At 43.7% G+C, this 22,298-nt stretch overlaps 1 protein-coding gene and 1 long non-coding RNA gene across 3 annotated transcripts; one reads left to right on the top strand and one right to left on the bottom strand.

Moving 5' to 3' along the window:
- Nucleotides 1-7: 7 nt before the first annotated feature.
- cd164 (CD164 molecule, sialomucin) lies at nt 8-21,173 on the top strand. Of its 2 annotated transcripts, XM_070543013.1 has the most exons (6): nt 8-268; nt 705-779; nt 14,842-14,895; nt 19,202-19,300; nt 20,196-20,249; nt 20,325-21,173. In XM_070543013.1, the coding sequence occupies exons 1-6, from the start codon at nt 199-201 to the stop codon at nt 20,477-20,479; spliced, it is 507 nt and encodes a 168-aa protein (XP_070399114.1). In that variant the 5' UTR covers nt 8-198; the 3' UTR covers nt 20,480-21,173. The 2 variants fall into 2 exon arrangements, with proteins under 2 accessions (XP_070399114.1, XP_070399116.1); XM_070543015.1 differs by lacking the exon at nt 19,202-19,300.
- Nucleotides 1,174-2,278, bottom strand: LOC139062237 (uncharacterized). The gene is made up of 2 exons (XR_011515836.1): nt 2,148-2,278; nt 1,174-1,418 (listed from the first exon to the last, which is right to left on the bottom strand). It is a non-coding gene; the product is annotated as an uncharacterized lncRNA (long non-coding RNA).
- Nucleotides 21,174-22,298: the final 1,125 nt, after the last annotated feature.

Here is a 22,298-nt window from a genome sequence, read left to right as displayed (position 1 = left end):
ACCTTAACATTACTTGCCTATGACGTAGTTACTTTTGCAACCTTCCACGTGACCTACCGAGAAGGAAGTGCCGAGCCAGCACACAGCGACAACCATCACCAAAGGTCTCCGTGAAAATTGGTGAAGTCGTCAATCTCGAAGTTTCTCCGCGGACACATTTATCTCGGTTTAGCGCTGTGAAATAAATCTGCCGCAGCCATGTACATGAAGGTGGTGTTTTTTGCGGTGACTATGGCGCTGATTGGCGCCGCGTTCACAACAGACGCAGGTAAGTTTCTCCTCCTGCCGCTCAGCTAGCGGCTAATTGCGGACACACAGGTCCGGGTAAACGGACTTTCATCCGGTTCTGTGAGGCTCCACGTGTGAGCCTCTAGCTTTCTCAACATTTATTATATTATCTTAAAAATTTTTACTGAAAAAAATCAATTTTTGCTAACTTCTAGCTATATTGACATTTTGGAGGTACGTGAGCTTTGAGGGCTTGCTAACTTGCTACATTTCTAACATTACGTCTAAAATAATGATTGCAAATAAAGAAAAAAACAACCTATTAAATAAACTACTTTACATTAAATCATTTATTTTTAGAGTTTCATCATATTCGAAAACACTAAGCCATCAAAAATGAATAGAAATATTGTTTTTTATGTTGGAAAGAATTTTATGTACAGATGTTTATATCTGAAATCTGCTTTTTTTCCCAGATGAATGTAGCTCTTCGTCCTCTTGTCAGAACTGTGGAAATTCGACTTTCTGTCAGTGGATTAACTGCACAACCAGTAAGTACCTCTTACTTGTTCTGGGAGCACAGCCACTGGTTGATCAATTTCCCAAAATTCCCAGACATCAGATGTTCTTGAAGTTACTGGCAGTGAGGGAAGATGTTATCTTGCAATAAAGACCAAACACTACCAGTGTTGTAAATCTTAACAGCCTTACTAAGCACTACATTTGCAGCAAAAAGCCAAGGCTGAAATAAACTCCCTGCAGCTGACTTTAAACTTGATCACAAGTATTTGGTGTAGGGCTGCAACTAACGATTATTTTCATAATCGATTAATCTGTCGATTATTTTTTCGATTAATCGATTAATCGGTTTGTTACTGTTTAGCTATTTAACCTATACAAGTGATGGATGCATTTCAGTTAAGAAAAAAAAACATAAGAGAATTGTGCAGTTGACTGCAATCTATTTTATTGCGCATGAACACAGTCAGCAGTATAAAATGAGCTAAACAGTGCAAAATATCAGTCCAGAATAATTTTTTAGCATTAGCTGGAAGCCTGCTCCTTCCACCATGGATAGTGGCCTCATGTCTTTTACCAGCATGTTTAGAATAGAGTTTGTAAGTGGTATGAATTGCTGGGGGGTGAGTGTCTTGTTCCCCATGTAGTTGTCCATCGTTGCTTGTTTTTTTCTGCATAAGAAACACAAATAGACTGAAATAAGTACACATATAAAATAAAGCAGCACACACACTACAACACTAAATCAATGTTAAATTATTTGAATTAATTAACAATATACAGTGATCATTTATTTTGAGGGTTACGTTCTACAAAATAGCCCGCAACAGGAGATATTAAGAAAAAAAGTCTAATTTTTTTACTATTAAAAAGCTCAGAGTAAGAAGCTCATGAGGTTTTTACTTTGAGTCGGGAGTGTTTAAATTAGCTAGAGAAATGTGAAAAATGTTTATTTTGTGTAATACTGTTTAAGAAACATGATAAAAATGTGTTGTGAGGCGTTTTACAGCGTTAGACAGTAAAACAGCCTTTTAATAGTAAAAAAATGACTTTTTCTGAATTTCTCCTGTATTTAAAAATTGAAAGCGTACAACTATGCCGCGTTATATTCACCTGGACACAGCTCGTCTGTATATTTTTCACCGCAGAGTTGTCCTTTTTTGAATGAGGAACATAGTTATGGGTTTGTGCCGTTTTTCTCTTAACGAGAACATTCTTATAAACAGACGTGCTGAATTTGGCAAGCGCATGATTCACAACACGGAGGAGATTCACGATTGCATCTAGTCAATCAGAAGTAGAACACCGTAGACTGACGCGACAAAAAAACATGTTTAACATCCACTATAACGAACTCAGCTAAAACACTAAGTCCAGCTTGTTTATTTTCTGTTACTTACCGGGCTGGCTCTTCCAAATGACGGCTCACTTGACCACGGTGCTCTTCCTCTGCTGCATCAGCCCCCACGTTTTCGTCTCAAATGTTCACTTAGGGACGTCGTGCTTCCGTGCCATGCTAGATGGTTTTTGCATATTTTGCCTTTTCAAGGACTCTAGACTGAAGTGCTCCCATACTCGTAAGGTTTTTGTCCGGGGTTTCTCTAAAGTTTTGTCGCTTCTATTTTCTTCCGTATTTCCTCTTGTTCCGCCATCTCTCGCAGCAAGATGAGCGTCAGTAACGTGATACGTCATGAAAACCGAGGGCACTCATTGGCTCATTTCTTCTTCTACGGCTCCACTGGTAGATCAGTGGCTCATTACTGCCACACACTGGCGGCAAATTTAACAGCTTGTAACCGATGTCAGATTGTGGTAAAAATAGACTTTATGCGGTAAAATATGATTATTAAACAACTAATCGATGACTAAAAAAGTTGTTAACTATTTTAATAATCGATTATAATCGATTAAATCGATTAGTTGTTTCAGCTCTAATTTGGTGTAACTGCTGTATTTTTGCACTTTTGTTGTTTAGCTTTGCATCATTTAGACATCTGTAGGCACACGCCTGATAATGTCTGATGTAATTATATGAAAAAAGTTGTCCGCAAACCCAAAGCACAAAACTGGAAAATACCTTTGCATTTTCATCAGAGTTGGGTTTTGAATCAACAAGCTAACCGCATCGATTTCCCCTTTTTCCATTTTTTTTAAATTGCAGCAGTGAGCTTGTAGTGTAGGAGTAGAAGAATCGATGTGGTGAATATATGTTGCATCTGCGTATAGCAGTCATATAATTAGATTATAGCAATGCAAATTAATCTACAGCACATAGTATTTGAATATTATAAAACTCTCAGATTTCAGTCGTAAAGAGGAGCAGCTAGGAAACCTGTTGCAGTGGTTTTCTTTAACCTAATGTGGAAGTCTGCTGGTGGTTAGAGGTATGCATTATTCAGTTATAGAGGCTCGCCAAAACAAAACTGCATGACAAATAGTTTCTAGGCTCAACCAACAGCTTTCTGTTAACGTTATTCTCCCCTTCCCGTGGCCTTTGGCAGCTCAGGAGAGAAGCTGTTTGTTTTCCTGCTGTCAGAATATCAGGGTACTCGGTATCTTGGGTACCAGGGTTTTGCATTTATCACCAGTGTGGGATTGAACAGGTGTGTCTGTTGGCTCGAGAATTCTGTTGGTTAGAGGGGGAAATGAACAGGAGAGGAAATGAGGGGATGGATGACAGGAAGTCTGCAGTATCTTCATTTAGTGGAAAGGAAGGATAATGACAAAAGTGACAGGAAATTGTGTGCAGATAAGATAGAATACTTGCTATTTGATTTTTGCTCCCACTGCAGTTCAAGACAAAATAAATCAAACTTCACTTCTATTAAAGGTGACGTCGACATTCTTATTAAGAGCTGTTCAAGCAAGCTACGTTTTGGTAAACAACAGTTGAAAGGTCAAACCCTCCTAGAGTCACAGAAAACGGTATCACGCCGAATGAAATGGATACTGTCAAACGTCTATAAAATCAGTGTTCTCTTACCTTTTCAAGTCATTATTAGATTATTTTCTGCCATATTTCCTAACCCAATGCATGTACATAACTGTATAATGCTTTGGTATGCTAGCTAATATAGTGCTGGGCTTTTATGATGAAAAACAAGGATGCTGAAGTGTAGCGCCAATGCCCTATACACTGGCACTACTGGTTACTGATGCGGGTGGTGGTCTTTACGTGTGTTTAAAAGAATTGCAGCTTGTGTTTATTTCCGATGATGTTTATTATTTCGTCCTTCCAAAATGTCCATGACCCATTTACTTGCAATTAAAGCGGTTTACAGTGAATGCGTTACTTGCCCCAATGGCCGTCCGCAGAGTCCTTTACACCCAGCCACAGTCCTCGCTACACAGTAAAAAACTGTTTGTTCCGTTTCAGCAACACCTGAGTCTGATCTGCATCGGTTTAAGTAGGCTGGTGCTTCCACAATCAAATCAACCAATCGGCTGAGGCCAAGCCTCCTCTCAGCTATGCAGACAGAAAACACATTTGGCTCCTACACGCCAGCCCTTAATTGCGCATGGCAGAAGACATAGCAATTACAATAACTTAAATTACAGGAGCCATTATAAACAAAAATACACAATACAAGATACAAAATATTTTAAACCAAAACAACCTTAATACCTATTGAAACCCAAGTTGACCCTTCACATACTAAACATAGTTTAGTTATGGGTCTTTCGATAATGTTAGCTTTAGTTTGGGGGCGAACTACCCAAACTAAGCCCTTCTTGTCAGGAAATGTTTTTAGGACTTTCGCTAATAGAGCTCCGGACGTCACGTGACTCTCAGAGAGTAGACGCCATGTTGGCAGGCAACAAAGGTAAACAAAATGAACGGGATCGGCTTGGATTTTACTTCGTCGGAGTTTACTTCACACTTTAAAACCGAAGAAATCATTTTATATAGTCAGAAATTAAATAGACTAAACATCTCCGACCCTTACCGTGCCCCTGGGATACTTTTTAAAAACGCCAGAAGCTGTCGGAGCGGGCTTCTTACCGGACCTGGCCAGGGAACCCCTTGGGATTCCCCCAGAGGAGCTGGCCCAAGTGGCTGGGGAGAGGGAAGTCTGGGCCTCTCGACGCTACTGCCCCCGCAACCCGACTCCGGATAAGCAGATGACAATGGGTGGATGGATGGACAAATAACATAGATTTACATGTAAGTAGTTTAAATAGAGTGCTGTGCTGTTTGAATGTATAAACTGAACGCCAAGAGAAATCACTAGTCTGATTTTTTTCCGTGAATAAAATAAATATGTCAGGCAGGAGCGTCTCAGGATCTGTCCGAGATCTGACTCGGTGAGAAAGATAATAGCAATCCAAAGTGCTTTTTTTTGTGTGATCTGACAACTGATCAACCATTGCTTAAAAATTAAATACAGCTTAGCCGGTTAATTGCTGTGATCATAAACCACGTCAACGGCAGCACGCAGAACTCACGTGCAACGTTTTACGTGACGTTTACTTGTTGCTATGAGTAATAAGACAGAAAAAGCCACGCCAAAATAAGTTTAGGAAGCCCACTAAGAATCGTAATAAAAGCATTTAAAATAAATACCATACACAGTTGAGAAAGCGTTGGTTTAAGTACCTGATATGAAGCGGTTGCTGCATAAGCGAAAACCTTTACTCTCGGGGTCCCACAGTTTCATTTTAGCCCGGTCACTAGTGCGTTTTATTACAATGATCCAATGTTTGCGGCGTTCTGGATCTTGGCGAATCCTGTAGATGGCTCATCCCTTACTGTATGTTGTCCGCGTCTGTTCTGCTTCCTGGGGCACAACAGGAATCTTCCATATTTCCAGTCTGATTGAGTTTTCTGACAATAACAAATAGTCCAGCTGCTGGCTTCCGCCTGCCAATATGGCGCCGTTTCGATTTGAACTGTTGCATGCCGGGAGAAGTGACGTCAACTCCCGGAGCTCTATACCCATGAGCCCCTGGGCATGGTGTAGTCCATAACCAGAACTATGTCTCCTATTTCTAAACCTTTTTTCTTTTTGATCCATTTTTGTTTTTCCTGCAACAGTGGCAAGTACTCCCTGATCCATCGCTTCCAAAACAACTCAGCGATATATTGCACTGTTTCCACTGTCTTTTAACATAAAGATCCTCCTTTTTAAAAATACCTGGCGGAAGGACAGGTTTTCCTTTCATGAAGAGTAAATGATTGGGCGTTAAAGCCTCAAGATCATTGGGATCTTCTGATAGTTTGGTTATTGGTCGGTCGTTCAGGATAGCCTCAGCCTCACACAAAATGGTTATTACTAATGGCGATTTGACAGTACTAGGGCTGCACGATATTAGGAAAACCTGCGATTTTCAATAACAGTGCTTAATATTGCGATATCGATATTAGTCACGATAAATGAACATGCAGTGTCGATGTCGTCTGATGTGTGACGTCTGCTTTGGGCTCAAAGCAAACAAAAACTAATGCATGAATTCCATTACAACATAACATTTTTATTGCAAAAACATGCAGCTGCACCTGCTACTGTATTAGCAGCAAAACAACAAACTGCATGCATGCAGTTTCTCAGTGACTTTAAAACATCACCTCCACCATAAAACTTCTTCTGATGCTCCAAATACAGAAAAACATCCCTCACCAGGGTTTTTGAATAAATAAAAAAATCAGAAAATAAGTTTAAATGTTAAATAACAGTTAACATCACTTAAATGCAACAGCAAATTCTCTCATTGCTACTAAACATTTTTATGATATAAGGCTGTTGCTGTAATTGGGAAGTGAACTGTGCTGGGCCAAACTAGGAGAATATTAAGATTTTCTGAGGGAAAGAGAAAAACAATTGTCTACCTTTCAGAAGAGGAACTGGCAAAAAACTACATGGAAAATATGTGAAAACATTTGTTTTTAACCCCAAATTGAACAAGTTTACCTAGATCTTAAAAAGCAGCTCAGATGATGAAACTGCAACTATGATTCTGATAACAAGCTAACAAATTGAACTAGCTCCTCTTAAGGTAACCGGCTAGCAGAGCTTCTGACTGACAGTTTATGTGAAGCAGCAAATCAACTATCCTGATTAACAAGGTTATAAAAGCTTATAAAGGAAAAATCACTTTGATGTGTGGGGGAACTTTTCCAGGCCCTCTTTAGCAGGGTGGGACTGGGAGGAGAGTGCTGTAGCCTTTTAGCTGGAAGCTAACCGGAGCCTGGGGCTAACATCATCACGCGGTGGAACACTAGTGACATGAAGGTGGGTTGGTTTACCGGCACGTGTCGGAGTCAGCTCGGTAAAAAATGATTAACGACACTGAGCGGACTCACGTTCACGTTTGAAAGCAGCGCTGATTCCAGAAACCTCAGCACAAAGTGTGTTCGTAGCTCTGAGCCAGCATGACGAACAAGGGAATGGCGCCGCTAATGTTCGGGTGTTGCTTTCCATCCTAAGGTCTACGTGGGGGCGAGCATATTATGTGAACGGAACCATCTGATTGGCCGCATATCAGAAGGGCTACATTTGATTGGTCAAATAATACTTCCGCGTAAAAAACAGAGCTGGTTTACAAAAATTTGATGTATGACACGGATGGAAATGTTGAACCAAACATTTATCGCCACGTGCTTTGCGATGGGCCTATCGCACGTCCTGTTATCCCGATGACGATCATTTTTCGATATATTGTGCAGCCCTACCCTATACACTGGCACTACTGGTTACTGATGTGGGTGGTGGTCTTTACGTGTTCTGCAATAAACAGCTCTGCCAGCCAACAGAGGACAGGCTGCATTAGCAGACAACAGGTCCGTCACATAAGCGTTTCCCAACTAGAACAGAGCTAGACTCTTATTAGAACATGTAAAACAACTCCTTAAATGAAGTTTATAAACTACAAAACAACAGAAATAATCTGTCTGTCTCATTTGGCAGCCCAGCTGCTCCGAGCCAAGAACGGGTGATTCGTTCACAAAGACGAGTTTGAGTAGAGGGGAGAGACGGTCAAAGGGCAGTTTGATGGATGGATTAGGATCCAACTGATAAGAATGGGATGTTTACAATGATTGGCTTAGGTACATTTAAGAGGTGTTTAAAATTATTCCTTTTTGGACAAAACATTTAATTCATTTGTTGCCATTGATTTGTCAAGAGAATTCTGAGCAATATGGCAGAAAAAAGTTCCAGTAAAACATCATCAACCTCACCTTTGTAGCTCAGATAATGGACGTTGCTCATGCCTTTGTAACATGCAGAAACAGGAACATGTGTTTTAACTGTCATTAGTGCTGACCTGTTAGGCAACCTCACCAGCCAAAAAGCTTTGATTCTCTTCAGAAGAACCTCAATAAGAATTTGGTCATCACACACCTGCCTCTCACTTTCTGTAACAATGCTGAATGGCTTTTTGATTAAACAACACTCTGTGCATTGTTGAGTGACTGAGCAGGATGAGCGAGGCTGCAGCTCTTTTCAGGGTCATGCAAGACTAGATGGGTAGGTTTTATTGTTTTTCCAGAGGCAGACCTTGTTTACTGTAGCGTTTTCTGCACAAGAGGTAATGACAGCTTGGGACATAAGCAAACAAAAGTTAATTTGGTGATCGTGCTTGTTGCTAAGTTTTAATCTAAGCCCCGACCTTTGAGATTGCTTCTTTTTTTGCAAGTAAATGCTTTCCCTGTTGTTACCAGATTTGTGTTTGGTTTAGGGATTTCCTGCAATACAAGCGCTGTCTCATGCTTAAGCGCTCAACCTTACACGTGTACACGGAAGCTTTGTCATGCTTTAAATGCAGGCTGCTTGTGGTGCGCTCTTTCACTCTGAAGCTGCCTTTAGTGGTCAATTCGAGGCTGGAAAGCTCAGTAGAGGTGATAATAATGTCACCATCTTGACAAAGGGTGAGAGCGAGCCTGAACTTTCACAGCAGCCTGTGAGATAGCGTCCCTCTGACCTCACAGAGACCGAAGAAAACCCTCATCCATATGGTTAAACGTACGTAGACTTTAGTGTCAGATTACACAAAAAGATGTGTGCGCTGGGGAAAAATAGCCTCTAATTTTGCCCATGAGGAGGTTTCACATTTACACTGTTGGGAGTGTGTTTCCCTCCTTAGATTTCTTCAGATTTAGCTATTTTCCTGGTAACATTTAAATGTTTTAGATTAGAAAAATACATTTCTGTAACCTGAGTAAAAACAAAAATCTGTTTTCAAATGTATTTTATTCCTATGATGGAAAAAATGTTAAAAAGTAATTGCTCTCTAAAGTTGATCATTGGTTGTAACACCCTTGGTGCAACAACTGCAGTCAAGTGTTGTAACAAGTGTCTTGTGTCACCGGGGAGGAACTTTGGCCCACTTTAAAAAATCAACCGTTTTAATTCAGTCTGAGTCGGCTGAAAAATACTTTATTAATCCTAGAGGGAAATAGAACGTTGTAGTAACCTGGTATTTAGCTGCAGTCAGGAAGGATCTTCTGTTAATTAGAGGAAACCAGTGATAAAGGAATATTGGTTTATTAACTTCTCAGCTCAGTGGCCTAGTGGTAAAGATTGGGGTTCGATTCGCGGTTGGGTCATACCATAGACTTTACTAATGGGACCCAATGCCCCCCTGCTTGACACTCAGCTTTAAGGGGTTGGATTGGGGTTTAAACCACCGCTGCAGCTCACCGCTACCCCCCTCATGAGGATGGGTCAAATGGGTCAAAGAATTTCACCATTGTGTCATGATGTCTATGGGACTTTAACTTTAAAGAAATCTCTTAAGGTCACAGGTCAAATTGCTAGAGAGCAGAATTTATGGATAAATCAATTACAGCAGGCAATCCTGAAGCAGAAAAACAGAACCCAGATCATCATACCACCAGCACCGTGTTGGACTGCTGGTATGAAACTTTTTCACAAATGTAGTAAATTAGTGGAACACATTCCCTAAACAAAGTTCCACTTTTGTCTCATCAGTCCACTGAAGATTTTCCTACAAGGATTTAGGCTTATTGAGATGTTTATTTATTTATTTTGGTAAACATCAGAAGATCTCACCCATGATGACATTTTTACCCTGCTTCTTGCTTTCTGTTGAATTGTGAAGTCTGACTTTACCCAGGTGAGGCCTGCGGTGCTTTAGATGTTCTGACTTATTTTGGTCTTGAATTTCTTTAGAACAGGATACGTGTGTTCTGTTGTTTTTAGAGATCTTTTAGCCTATTTTCTGTTGTCAGATAGGTTTTGTTGAAGCGACAGTTCTGTATAAGTTTTACCTTTCACTAGGGCTGCACGATATTAGGAAAACCTGCGATATGTGATAACAGTGATTAATATTGCGGTGATGATAATACTTGTGATAAATAAAAACTTAACTCAAAAAATGACAAAAAAATCCTAAAAATGAGAAAAGCAAAAGATGTGAGGAAAGGGAAAAAGAAAATGAACAAGAAAAGGCAATCAGTGGATCCCAGGAAAAGCAGAATCAGCAGAAAAATGAGAACAAAGCTAACTCAGGTGTTTGCTAACCATCAAAATGAAGTGCCGTCCGCCTCTGGGGCGGGCATCTAACCTTTGAGAACCCACCTAGTTGGCCAAATGGGTGAAGAGCTCTATTTGATTTGAAAATTTGAGCTGACCGTTCATTACGATATTTATCTGGTATGCATATTGCACATGCTGATATTGCGATATATTGTGCAGCCCTACCTTTCATTTAAGACAGTTGATCACTTTATCCTTGTCCAGTTGTGTCTTAACAGTTAAACGATGTAATGTGGCTTAATAAAATCTTATAAAGCAGTGGGATGCTGCATAAGCAGCAGCAACAGACGTCTAACTGAACAGCTACCAGATGCCTCGCATAACTGAAGCAACAGCAAAGTGACACGGTCCTAATAGAATCTGGGATCATGAGCTCCACTAACTAATAACTACGACAGAGCAGCTGCTTGGTACAAGTTTGTATTCAAGGCGAGTGCTGGATGAACACATAGTCTGAAGCAAGAACTGCAAAATCCAGCCCTGTGAGCTTTGGAAAATGCAACACAAGCCAGTGAGTCATTTATGACCTTATTTGGAGACAGCCAAAAGGATGGTTTCAACAATCGCTGCAGCTCTGCTTTCTTTGCATTGACGTTGGTGTGTTTGTGATTCATGGAAGCCATCTGATGAGGGTCATTCAGTGTGGTTTCTCTGGATTATGATATGAGAACCAGCAAAGGTGTGACACGTGTTTTACAACACCAGGTGCACCACAGGGAAGAACTGTTCTCTTTGTGGTGTTCCTGTATTCACAAGGATAATATCTCCTTTAAAACAAATAAACACATTTGTGTTTACATACAAGTCAAAGGTCTGCAAATTTTCTCTTTTTTGAATGTTTGTGTGAAATATTTTCCTCAACGGTTGTAGGACCTGTTGAACCATGTTGTTGGGTAGACTGAAGCCTCACAATACTTACATATGTTCTGTTTTCATAATCAAATCCATGCTTTTAGCTGACAGTTAAGACATTAATAAACGATTATTGCAGTTGATGCATTTTTATGTTCTGGAATATATTGTTAAAATAGTGAAAACCCAGTAAACGGAACATTGATCACTGTGTCACAGTGCAATGTTCAGCCAGAAAAACGTAAGTCTATTTTAACCAACTTAAAAACATTTAAAACATTTTTGCAGAACAGCCACACCTCGCATCGGAGCACACACCCAACAAACGTTGAAGGCCTCGTTCACTGAGAATACTTGTTCTTGAAATATGAACGGTCGCTCTTAAGTTGCATGTGCGTGCTGAGCGTGAATGTTTTCTTCACCCCTAATCGTCTGCATTAGACGCAGAAAGGAAGCAGATGGGGAAATGATTGGGTCAGAATAAACTGGCCTTCATGGCCTTGCCCACCTTAGCTTGTGACCACCAAAGGCTGAAGAAGATCATGCGTCTCAGCCAGTAGAAGCTAACCATTAGCATTAGCAACTCCACAACTTAGCGGAACATATTCAGGCTTGTGTTATTAGTGGAGATGAAACATCAACATTGTATTTTTTTCCCAAGAAAGAAGGGTGAACAGAGGTTGTGTTGCTGTTAGCCAACGGTAATGGTCTGTATTTGTATAGCACCTTAGGGTTCTACAACCCCCCAAGGCGCTTCACAGCACAATCGGTCATCCACCCATGCACACACACTTTCACATGCTGGCGATGATGAGCTACAATGTAGCCACAGCTGCCCTGGGACACACTGATGGAATTGAGGCTGCTGAACACTGGCGCCACTGGTCCCTTCGAGCACTGCCAGCAGGCAAGGCATGTTAAGTGTCTTTCCCAAGGACACAGCAGCATTCTCTGTCGGGAGCCGGGATTGAACCTATAACCTTCCGATTACTCACAGGGTGGAGGAGGGTGCCGTCAATCACTGCTTCAATGCCCCTCTCGGTCCGCTAGGCAACGCCTCCCTCAGGATAATTTTTTTAACAGGAAGTGTGGGTGAACTAAGTCTCTTCCCAGGGTGTGACTCACCCTTTAAAACCCCAATGTGTGAAAATATTTAACTCCTTAGCCCACATGCATCAAAAAGGCAATATGAAAACGCCACACACCAACAGCTTTCAGCCATCTGCTATTTTAATTGACTGTTTCTGCTGTTTCATGTACAGTGTCTCTTTCAGGGAATCGAAAACCCTCTGTTCTGTTAGCATTAGCAACTCCACCACACAGCAGAACTCCTCCAGGCTTGTGTTATTTGTGAAGACAAAACATCAACTTTGCAAAACAGAGTCAGTGGTAGAGTTGCATTGCTATTAGCCAATCAAAGGCGAGATGTCAGGATATCAGAAAATAAGATGCCAAATCCTGCCATCTGATTTTCAAACTAAAGCTTTTTCCCCCCAGAGCACAACTTACAAGGCATTCATTCCTACTAGAGACTACTGCAAATGTATTATAAATATGAGTATAATTGAACTTTAAAAAGTAATCAAATTAGACTTAACATTTTTAAGAGATTTTGCTTCAACTCCAGTAAGACCATTCTGAGGCCATGTCTGCATTAGTTGCAAAAACACTGATCAGTTGGCAGTAGTTATGGCGAAAAGTTGAGATCTGAGAGTTTGTTTTAATTAGACGTTGACCTATATAAACATTTTTTTCAATTCGACCAAAATTATTTTTGTAAGCCGATAAAAAAAATTAAAATAAATATCAGGCACCTGTGTGGCAATCGCCGCCAATTAGACTAAAGAGAGTACCCGGCCGAAAGACACCAACAAAGTATTTTTTAAATGTTTACAGTTTGTTTTATATTAGAAGTTCAATAAATATTAAGAGATTTATTGACTTATTTAATTTATATTGCACACAGTGAGTGTTCAGTTGTCTTTCACAATCAGTGTGCTGCTAAAACGCGCGCGCGCGTGTGCGCGCGTGTGTGCGCGTGTGTGTGTGTGCGTGTGTGTATGAAGATACACACACACACACACACACATATCGGCCTTAATAATCGGCTTTAGAGATCGACTATCGGCAACAAAAATCATTAAAAATCGGCATCGGCCTTAAAGAAAACCCGTATTGGCCGGCCTCTAGTTTTAGTCGAATCACAAAATAAGAAATATTTAAATTGATGTATAATTTACATTGTTGGCAAACAGTACCATGTTATTCATGTGTACAACACGACAATCACGACCAGTTATAGGTATTTTTGATGTCATGTATAGTTTCTGCCTGTTTTCACACTAAAATGTAAAATAGTGAAACAATAAGAGGGTTAGAATAAATGATCTATTTACAGCTTTAATCCTTCCTTGTGACAGATTTGTGCGATCATCACCATCAGCTGATGGTATTTAAAGCTTCACTAGCAGCAGCTGCCGTGTGTTTATCACACTAACTGGGAGTGAAAAGAACGCAGCATCACAAGATGCTGATCGTCATAATGACTCATCGTCTCATCATTGACACAAACTAAAACGCACGCTGGATGGAGGTTCCTCTATTATATGTGAATCGTGTTTGTAAATCACTAACTTGTGAGTGTGAAGCATAATATTTCTCTCTTGGCCTAACTGGGACAGACGGGACCTGATGAGGGCAAAGTCTCCTTTGTTAATAAGTCACTAATTACATAATAAAACAGGATGCAGACTGATGTTTATATATGACCCAGCCAGATCAGATGTATAATATAACTTTCATTACGTTTTACATTAGCTTTGTTTTTTTCTGTGTCACTAAAGGAGGCTGCCTCAATTTTTCTTATTTTAGAGCTTTAATTACAAGAAATAACTTGGTATAGAGATCACATTAGTAATTTTCTAAAACATACATCACAGAGTGAAAAGCATAAATGAAATACAGCATGAAAATGTTTCATAAATATGTCAGCAATGGGATAATGAGACCCTAAGTTTTATAGCATTCCAGCCCACGAGACAAAACGCAAAGCGTTCACGGGACCTGGAATTTTAAGGGGTTAATAATTATTAAGTGTTTGGAGACTACAGGTAGTTGAGCCTTGTCTCATCATGATCTAAATCACTCAGATTACACAATAATAACAATAAATACAAAGCAGGAATCTCCTTAAAAAGGCATGTTTTGTCACCTCTGTCGCAGATCAGACCGTCATCGCGGGACGGGTGATTCTGTTACCTGAACCAGAGTTTAAATCCTAAATGTCAAGTAGAAAATCAAAGGTTCACCTGTTTGAGTCATAAATGGTGCGGTGTTAAGAGCAAAGAGGGTTGTTTTTGCTGTCTGATTTGACCGTTTGAGTTCGCATGATCAGTTTGAGTCGGTTGAAATTCACCCTTGTAGTTTCAGAACTTGGACACTTTGACTGTATTTGAACCGTCACAGTTCTCTTATGCGTTTTCTTCACTAAACAGTCATTAAAACACCGTCCTGAGTGCATTTGTTAAATGATGTTGGCCATAATTTAATGTTACGATGAGCCGCTGCGCTGAACCTTCCTGTGGAGGAGATCTGGGTAAATCGGTCGTGTGCTGCTCTAAATAAACATGACCACTCTAAATAACGTTTATTATGTTTAGGAGTCACAACTTGATCGTCTTTGTGAGTAGTTTTGATAACACACTTGAACCTCTGGTATTTTATTTCTGATGTTTGTTTCTTGCAGATTTGCCTTATTGTAACGTGACACAGGAGGGCTGTACCAACATTAGCTGTGTTGGTAAGTATAATTACTCAGCAGTTTAAGAATGAAAGTAAAGATTTTACATTAAAATGTTCTTTTACAACTTTAGTGATTGCTTCGTCTTCGTCTTCCTCCGCTTATCCGGGTCCGGGTCGCGGGGGCAGCATCCCAATTAGGGAGCTCCAGGCCGTCCTCTCCCCGGCCTTGTCCACCAGCTCCTCCGGCAGGACCCCAAGGCGTTCCCGGACCAGATTGGAGATGTAACCTCTCCAACGTGTCCTGGGTCGACCCGGGGGCCTTCTGCCGGCAGGACATGCCCGAAACACCTCCCCGGGGAGGCGTCCAGGAGGCATCCTGACCAGATGCCCAAACCACCTCAACTGGCTCCTTTCGATCCGGAGGAGCAGCGGTTCTACTCCGAGTCCCTCCCGAATGTCCGAGCTCCTCACCCTATCTCTAAGGCTGAGCCCGGCCACCCTACGGAGGAAACTCATTTCGGCCGCTTGTATCCGCGATCTCGTTCTTTCGGTCATTACCCAAAGCTCATGACCATAGGTGAGGATTGGGACGTAGATCGACCGGTAAATCGAGAGCCTGGCTTTCTGGCTCAGCTCCCTCTTCCCCACGACAGATCGGCTCAGCGTCCGCATCACTGCAGACGCCGAACCAATCCGCCTGTCGATCTCCCGATCCCTCCTACCCTCACTCGTGAACAAGACCCCGAGATACTTAAACTCCTCCACTTGAGGTAGGACCTCTCCCCCGACCCGGAGGTGGCAAGCCACCCTTTTCCGGTCGAGAACCATGGTCTCAGATTTGGAGGTGCTGATCCTCATCCCAGCCGCTTCACATTCGGCCGCGAACCTACTCAGCAAGAGCTGAAGGTCAGAGCTGGATGAAGCTAGGAGGACCACATCATCCGCAAAAAGCAGAGACGAGATTCTCCTGCCACCAAACTCGACACACTCCACACCACGGCTCCTCCTTGAACCGTCACCTTATCGTGGTGGAGGAGTTTGAGTGCCCTAATGATCCTAGGAGCTATGTTGTCTGGGGCACTTAGTGCCCCTGGTAGGGTCTCCCATGACAAATTGGTCTTAGGTGAAGGGTGAGACAAAGAACGGTTCGAAGGATCTTTCATGGCGGTTAAAACGAAGAGTCGGAGTACCCGGCCCGGAGGGTTACCGGGGTCCCACCCTGGAGCCAGGCCTGGGGTTGGGGCCCGTGAGCGAGCGCCTGGTGGCCGGGCTTTCGCCCATGGGGCCCGGCCGGGCCCAGCCCGAACCGGATACATGGGCTCGTCCAACTGTGGACCCACCACCCGCAGGAGGAACATGAAGGGTCCGGTGCAATGCGAATCGGGTGGCAGACCAAGGCGGGAGCCTTGGCGGTCCGATCCCCAGACAAGAAAACTAGTTCTTGGGACATGGAACGTCACCTCGCTGGCGGGGAAGGAGCCGGAGCTTGTGGCAGAGGTTGAGCGGTACCGGCTAGATATAGTCGGACTCACCTCGACACATTGCATTGGCTCTGGAACCCGAGACCTGGAGAGGGGTTGGACACTCTACTTTGCTGGAGTTGCTCCGGGTGAGAGGCGGAGGGCTGGGGTTGGCTTTTTGTTAGCCCCGAGACTCTCTGCCTGTGTGTTGGGGTTTACCCCGGGGGACGAGAGGGTAGCTTCCTTGCGCCTTCGGGTCGGGGAACGGGTCCTGACTGTTGTTTGTGCTTATGGGCCAAATATCAGTTCAGAGTACCCACCCTTTTTGGAGTCCCTGGGACGAGTGCTAGATAGTGCTCCGTCAGGGGACTCCATTGTCCTGCTGGGGGACTTCAATGCTCACGTGGGCAATGACAGCTTGACCTGGAGGGGTGTGATTGGGAGGAACGGCCCACCTAATCTGAACTCGAGCGGTGTTTTGTTATTGGACTTCTGTGCAAGCCGCAGTTTGGCCATAACGAACACCATGTTCGAACATAAGGATGCCCATCGGTACACTTGGTACCAGGGCAGCCTAGGTCACAGGTCGATGATAGATTTTGTAGTCGTATCATCTGACCTGCGGCCGTATGTTTTGGACACCCGAGTGAAGAGAGGGGCGGAGCTGTCAACTGATCACCACCTGGTGGTGAGTTGGATCAGATGGCAAGGGAACATGCCGCGTAGACCTGGCAGACCCAAACGCATAGTGAGGGTCTGCTGGGAACGCCTGGCAGAAGAACCTGTCAAGACGGTCTTCAACTCCCACCTCCGGCAGAGCTTTGACCACGTCCCGAGAGCAGTGGGGGACATTGAGTCCGAGTGGGCCTTGTTCCACTCTGCGATTGTCGAGGCGGCTGTTGCTAGCTGTGGTCGTAAGGTGGCCGGTGCCAGTCGTGGTGGCAACCCCCGTACCCGCTGGTGGACACCAGAGGTTCGGGGAGCCGTCAGGCTGAAGAAGGAGGCCTACAGGGCGTGGCTGGTCTGTGGGTCTCCGGAGGCAGCAGACAGGTACCGGATAGCCAAGCGGGGTGCAGCAGTGGCAGTTGCCGAGGCAAAATCTCGGGCGTGGGAGGAGTTTGGTGAGGCCATGGAGAAAGACTATCGATCGGCTCCAAAGAGGTTCTGGCAAACTGTCCGGCGCCTCAGGAGAGGAAGGCAGCAACTCGCTCACACTGTTTACAGTGGGGATGGGGAGCTGCTGACGTCAACTGAGGCTATAGTCGGACGGTGGAAGGAATACTTTGAGGAGCTCCTCAATCCCACCAATGCGCATTCCGAGGAGGAACCAGAGCTGGGAGGCCTGGGGATGGACTGTCCGATCTCGGGGGCAGAAGTTGCTGAGGTAGTCAAACAACTACACAGCGGCGGAGCCCCGGGGGCGGATGAGGTTCGTCCTGGGTATCTCAAGGCTATGGATGTTGTAGGGCTGTCATGGTTGACACGTCTCTACAACATTGCGTGGTCATCGGGGGCAGTTCCTAGGGAGTGGCAGACCGGGGTGGTGGTCCCCATCTTTAAGAAGGGTGACCTGAGGGTGTGTTCCAACTATAGGGGGATCACACTCCTCAGCCTCCCTGGAAAGGTCTACGCCAAGGTACTGGAGAGGAGGGTCCGATCGATAGTTGAATCTCAGATAGAGGAGGAGCAATGTGGTTTTCGTCCTGGCCGTGGAACTGTGGACCAGCTCTATACCCTTGCAAGGATGATGGAGGGGGCATGGGAGTTTGCCCAACCAATCCACATGTGCTTTGTGGATTTGGAGAAGGCTTATGACCGTGTCCCCAGGGGCACCCTGTGGGGGACGCTCCAGGAGTATGGGATGGGTGGCTTTCTGTTAAGGGCCATTCAGTCCCTTTACCAGAGGAGCGTGAGTTTGGTCCGCATAGCCGGTAGTAAGTCGGACCTGTTCCCAGTGAGGGTTGGACTCCGCCAGGGCTGCCCTTTGTCACCGGTTCTGTTCATCACTTTTATGGACAGAATTTCTTTAGTGATTGCGCTGAGTCAATATTAAACAAAAAACACACATTTCTCCATCAAAAAGTATTACAGACGGCTGCTCAGGGGAGAAATCTGGGTGTGTGTGTGTGTGTGTGTGTGTGTGTGTGGGTGTGTGTGTGGTACAAGATTATGAGGGGACACACAGCAAATTAATAAAATAATGTGGTTCAGAGTCTCCAAAAGCAACACCGCTCATGTCCACCTTTGTTTACCTTATGGAGTGGACTTTCCCGCGCGTATTAAGCGCCGCCCACAAGCTCGGGAATTAACGCATTCTTGAGAAGTCCCTCAAATTTATATATGAACACTACACCGCCCGTACCAGCCCGAACTCACGCCATCCAGCCCGACCAAACCCCCACGCCAATGTCTAAGACGTCATTCCCATCTGTACCGGGTCGGCCCAGGCCGGGTAGCCCCAGTCGGCCCCAGCCTGGCCCGGTTGTTTCCACACATCCTTGCTTCTGGGTAATCAACATGATAATGAATGATAATGAATTGAGCATGCCTTAAGCCCATGTGGGCTGATTCTACCCACCAATCAGAGGCTTGCTCTAATGGAAGGTGTGAATTTGCTGTCAGCAGTGGGTGTGTTGGCCCTGGTTGGCCTGAAGCAGACCCCCTCGAGAAGAGGGCTGAGAATGAGCCTTGGTTGGCCCGGAAAAATACCAGGCCACCCAGATATGTAAACAACCTACGCTACCCGGCCCGGGCCGACCCGGTACAGATGGGAATGGCGCTTAAGCGCCATAAGGTGATGCTGGTAACTGTTGGGTCTTTCATCTGTTGGCTAAACTTGTCTTTTGGGTGCTTTTGTCTTGCTGTCTTTTATACACGGTGTCTTGGTGTTGGTTCTCTGTCCAGCTAATAATACGACAACCACCCCACCTCCAGCCACCCCTTCCACGACTACTTCTCCTCATTCCACTGTTGTCACCACCACCTCTAACACCAATACCACAGGTAACTGTTGCCTTAAAGCCTCAGCTGTTCTGTGTTTCGTGTAGCTCGCCGTGTCCTTAAGAATGTCGCCACTTCCTAGTGATCTTCTTTATTGAGGGAGATGTTGGAAGCCAGGTACAGGTCGACCTTTTCACTTCGGTTTGGGTCAAATCTGAGTGATGCAAGCGTCACCGTAGCAACCGCCAAGTCGTTTGTGTCAGATGTTCTTCCTCAGAAGCCTCACAGTCTTGTTGCAGAACCTCAACTTCTAAATGTTTGTTTTAAAAAGAGTAGCTGAGAAATTTAGATCTGCCTTGTTTGCGTATTTAGTGGAGCTTCTGCTGTCAGTTGTGGAAAGTTTTTGTTATAGAAGAATAAAAGAGTTAACGAAGATTCCCGACTTCCTTACTTCTCGCTGTCGGGAACGCAATAAATGTCTTCTCAAAATATTCACAGGGTCGTTGAGGGCTTCTGTAACTCATCTGAAACTCTTCATTTCATTTCTGCACATCAGAAATGTTAGTTTGTGACCAAACTGCAACAAGCACGTTTTCACATCGTGTGCTCAACATCCGGCAAATGTATCAAAGTCACCAAATATTTCCATATTTTTTCACGTTCTGTCTCTGGCGGTCACCGGTGTTCTGTAGTTTTTTTATAGCAGCGGGGATGCCAATGCTGTTTGATTTTAATATGCTGGGGATCTTTTACCCTGTTCAGTATGAATCACTACCAGGCACGGCAGTTTGGGTTGAGGATGAAGCTGCTTGTATCTTCCTGTGGGGAATAAATGTACGTTTAGGTCTCCGTAACCAGGATGTTCATTTCATTTCACTGACAAGCCACTGAAGTACTAAGCGATGCTGCCAAATCAGCCATAACTAATGTGTTTTCTCTCACTGTGACTTGTTTTCAGACAATTCAACAGTTACTACTGTCGCACCGAATCCTAACACAACCTCCACTTCATGTAAGTCCTGTTCTGTATGTCGGATTATAATTTTAACCAGAATAATCTGATTTCTGTGGTCTGTTTTTATTGTAGTACCAAACACCACAACAGCCCCCCCTCACAAAAACTCAACGTTTGACGCTGCAAGCTTCATCGGGGGAATAGTGCTGGTGATGGGCCTGCAGGCCGTTATCTTCTTCCTGTACAAGTTCTGCAAATCCCAGGACCGTAATTACCACACTCTCTGAAGTGGTGGCACTTCAGGATCCTCATCATTCAGCCGATTCTTACCGTCGACCCCGTAGAACACCAGAGTGGACTCAAACCTTGTTTCCAAGCTGAGTTTTTTTGTTTGTTTGTTTTGTTTTTTGTGCCAATCAATGTTTTGAACTCTGCTCCTGTGTACTTGTCATGTAATTTCATCTTGCACAAACGAACAGGTCTTGAGTATTACATAATTTGGTAGCTGCCCCCACCTACCTCCATCCTGCCATTAGTCATTCTGCACAGAGCGTTTTCCAGCAAATGGAGTGGGCTTGTGTTATTTACAGCCCCTCTTCTCGTGTCTTTCTCAGTTAAACGCGCCACACGAGTTAAAGATCCAGTCAGATCCAGCCGCTTTCCTGTTGACGCTCAGTTTGGAAACACGATGTGAGCTAGCGACGTCAGATGATTCAAAAGTGACTTTCCTTCCGTCCACACATCTGTTTAGTGTATATTTGCTCTGAGATGGTGGAAGAAAAGAAACAAGAGACTAAAAGCAGCACTTGGATCATCTGACGCCAGATGGGACGGCGCAGGGGCTAAGTTGTGTTTGCTGAGTGGCTTCTCTGTCGTTGACGGATGTTGCTTGGTTTTCCTGAGAAGTAAAAAATGTCCACCTTCCAGTAGAGCAGCCCGAAGCAATCAATCATTTATGGAGCTTGTTTCAGAGCCACAAATCCCTCAGCCGTCCGTTCGGATCATTAAATCTTCTGGGTCGCTAACGTGGAGCTGGCCCTTCCTTTCTGTCAAGTAGTCAAACAGCATCCGAGTGAATTATGGTAGAATATTTAAAGCAGGTGATTCATTTGTTTAATGTGTAGAATAGAGTGGAAAATGGCATGCACCTTCCTTGATGTGGACAGTGAAGTGCCTTTAATGTCCAGGATGAGTGAAAGTGAGTAAAACAAGTCTCTCCTCTGGGTTTTAGCCCAAGTCGTTCTTTAGTTTTTATTTTTTCATTTTTTTAAGAAAGCGTCAGTATTTTGGTGCTGATGTTGCAAAGAGCTGGACTGAAGAGCCGCTTATTGTTTTCTCTCGAGTCTGTGGGAAGTGCAGGTGAAAGTCCTGAGTGAGGAGTCTGACATCATCCCACCAGCGAATGTGGACTAAATTATTTAAGTGCTCTCTATTTTTGCAGGATCTGACGCCATCTCCGAATTCCTTCCCACCTCAGACCCAGCGTATAACTTGTATTAAATTACAGAACGAGATGGCAGGAAACGTTTTGTTAAAGGTGTGAAAATTCTTGTTGTTTTAAAAGCGACTGCCAAAACAAGTGGAATAAAACTAGAATGTATAAGAGTCAGAGTTGCAAAAAGGAGGCTCTTGTTCAGTCTTCGGATTAGCTTGCTGCTATGTTTGTCGTTTTTCTGTTCTGTACATAGCCATGGCCAGAGTTCTGCGTGGTGTTCTAGATATGTTCGCTTTCTTTTCTCTTAACTCTTAGTGCATGCTGAATGCTTGAAAATTCAACACTGTCCCTCCGAACTTAGTCATTACTTGGAAAATGTCCGTATACACTCAGAAAACACTGGTTTGTGATTAGCCTCGATGCTAATGGACGGATGCATTGAAAGGGTGTGTATTAAGCCAAAGTCTTGAGTTTTGGTGTACAGTTTGGAGCGTTGCATTCACAAGTTCTGTTTTGGTGACTAGTAAATGCTTTTCATGTTCCAACCCCCTTAAAAAAGATGCCTGTATAAATATTCTTAATATTACTAATGATGGAATGACATTAATTAAGGTGAATGCAAATAATGAGTTTTAGCTTGTATGATGTTTTTGGGGGCTAGCATGTTTTCT

The sequence above is a fragment of the Nothobranchius furzeri genome, chromosome 2 (assembly GCF_043380555.1).
Source record: "Nothobranchius furzeri strain GRZ-AD chromosome 2, NfurGRZ-RIMD1, whole genome shotgun sequence".
NCBI classification, from domain to species: Eukaryota; Metazoa; Chordata; class Actinopteri; order Cyprinodontiformes; family Nothobranchiidae; genus Nothobranchius; species Nothobranchius furzeri.
Note: the sequence above shows the minus strand (reverse complement) of the source record. Positions and strands in the feature narration are given on the sequence as shown.

Excerpts from the sequence above, each read along its gene's own strand:
- cd164 (XM_070543013.1), top strand. The coding sequence starts at position 199 with ATGTACATGAAGGTGGTGTTTTTTGCGGTGACTATGGCGCTGATTGGC. Across the intron at positions 780-14,841 it reads GTGGATTAACTGCACAACCA|ATTTGCCTTATTGTAACGTG; the intron begins GTAAGTACCTCT and ends TGTTTCTTGCAG. Across the intron at positions 14,896-19,201 it reads TACCAACATTAGCTGTGTTG|CTAATAATACGACAACCACC; the intron begins GTAAGTATAATT and ends TTCTCTGTCCAG.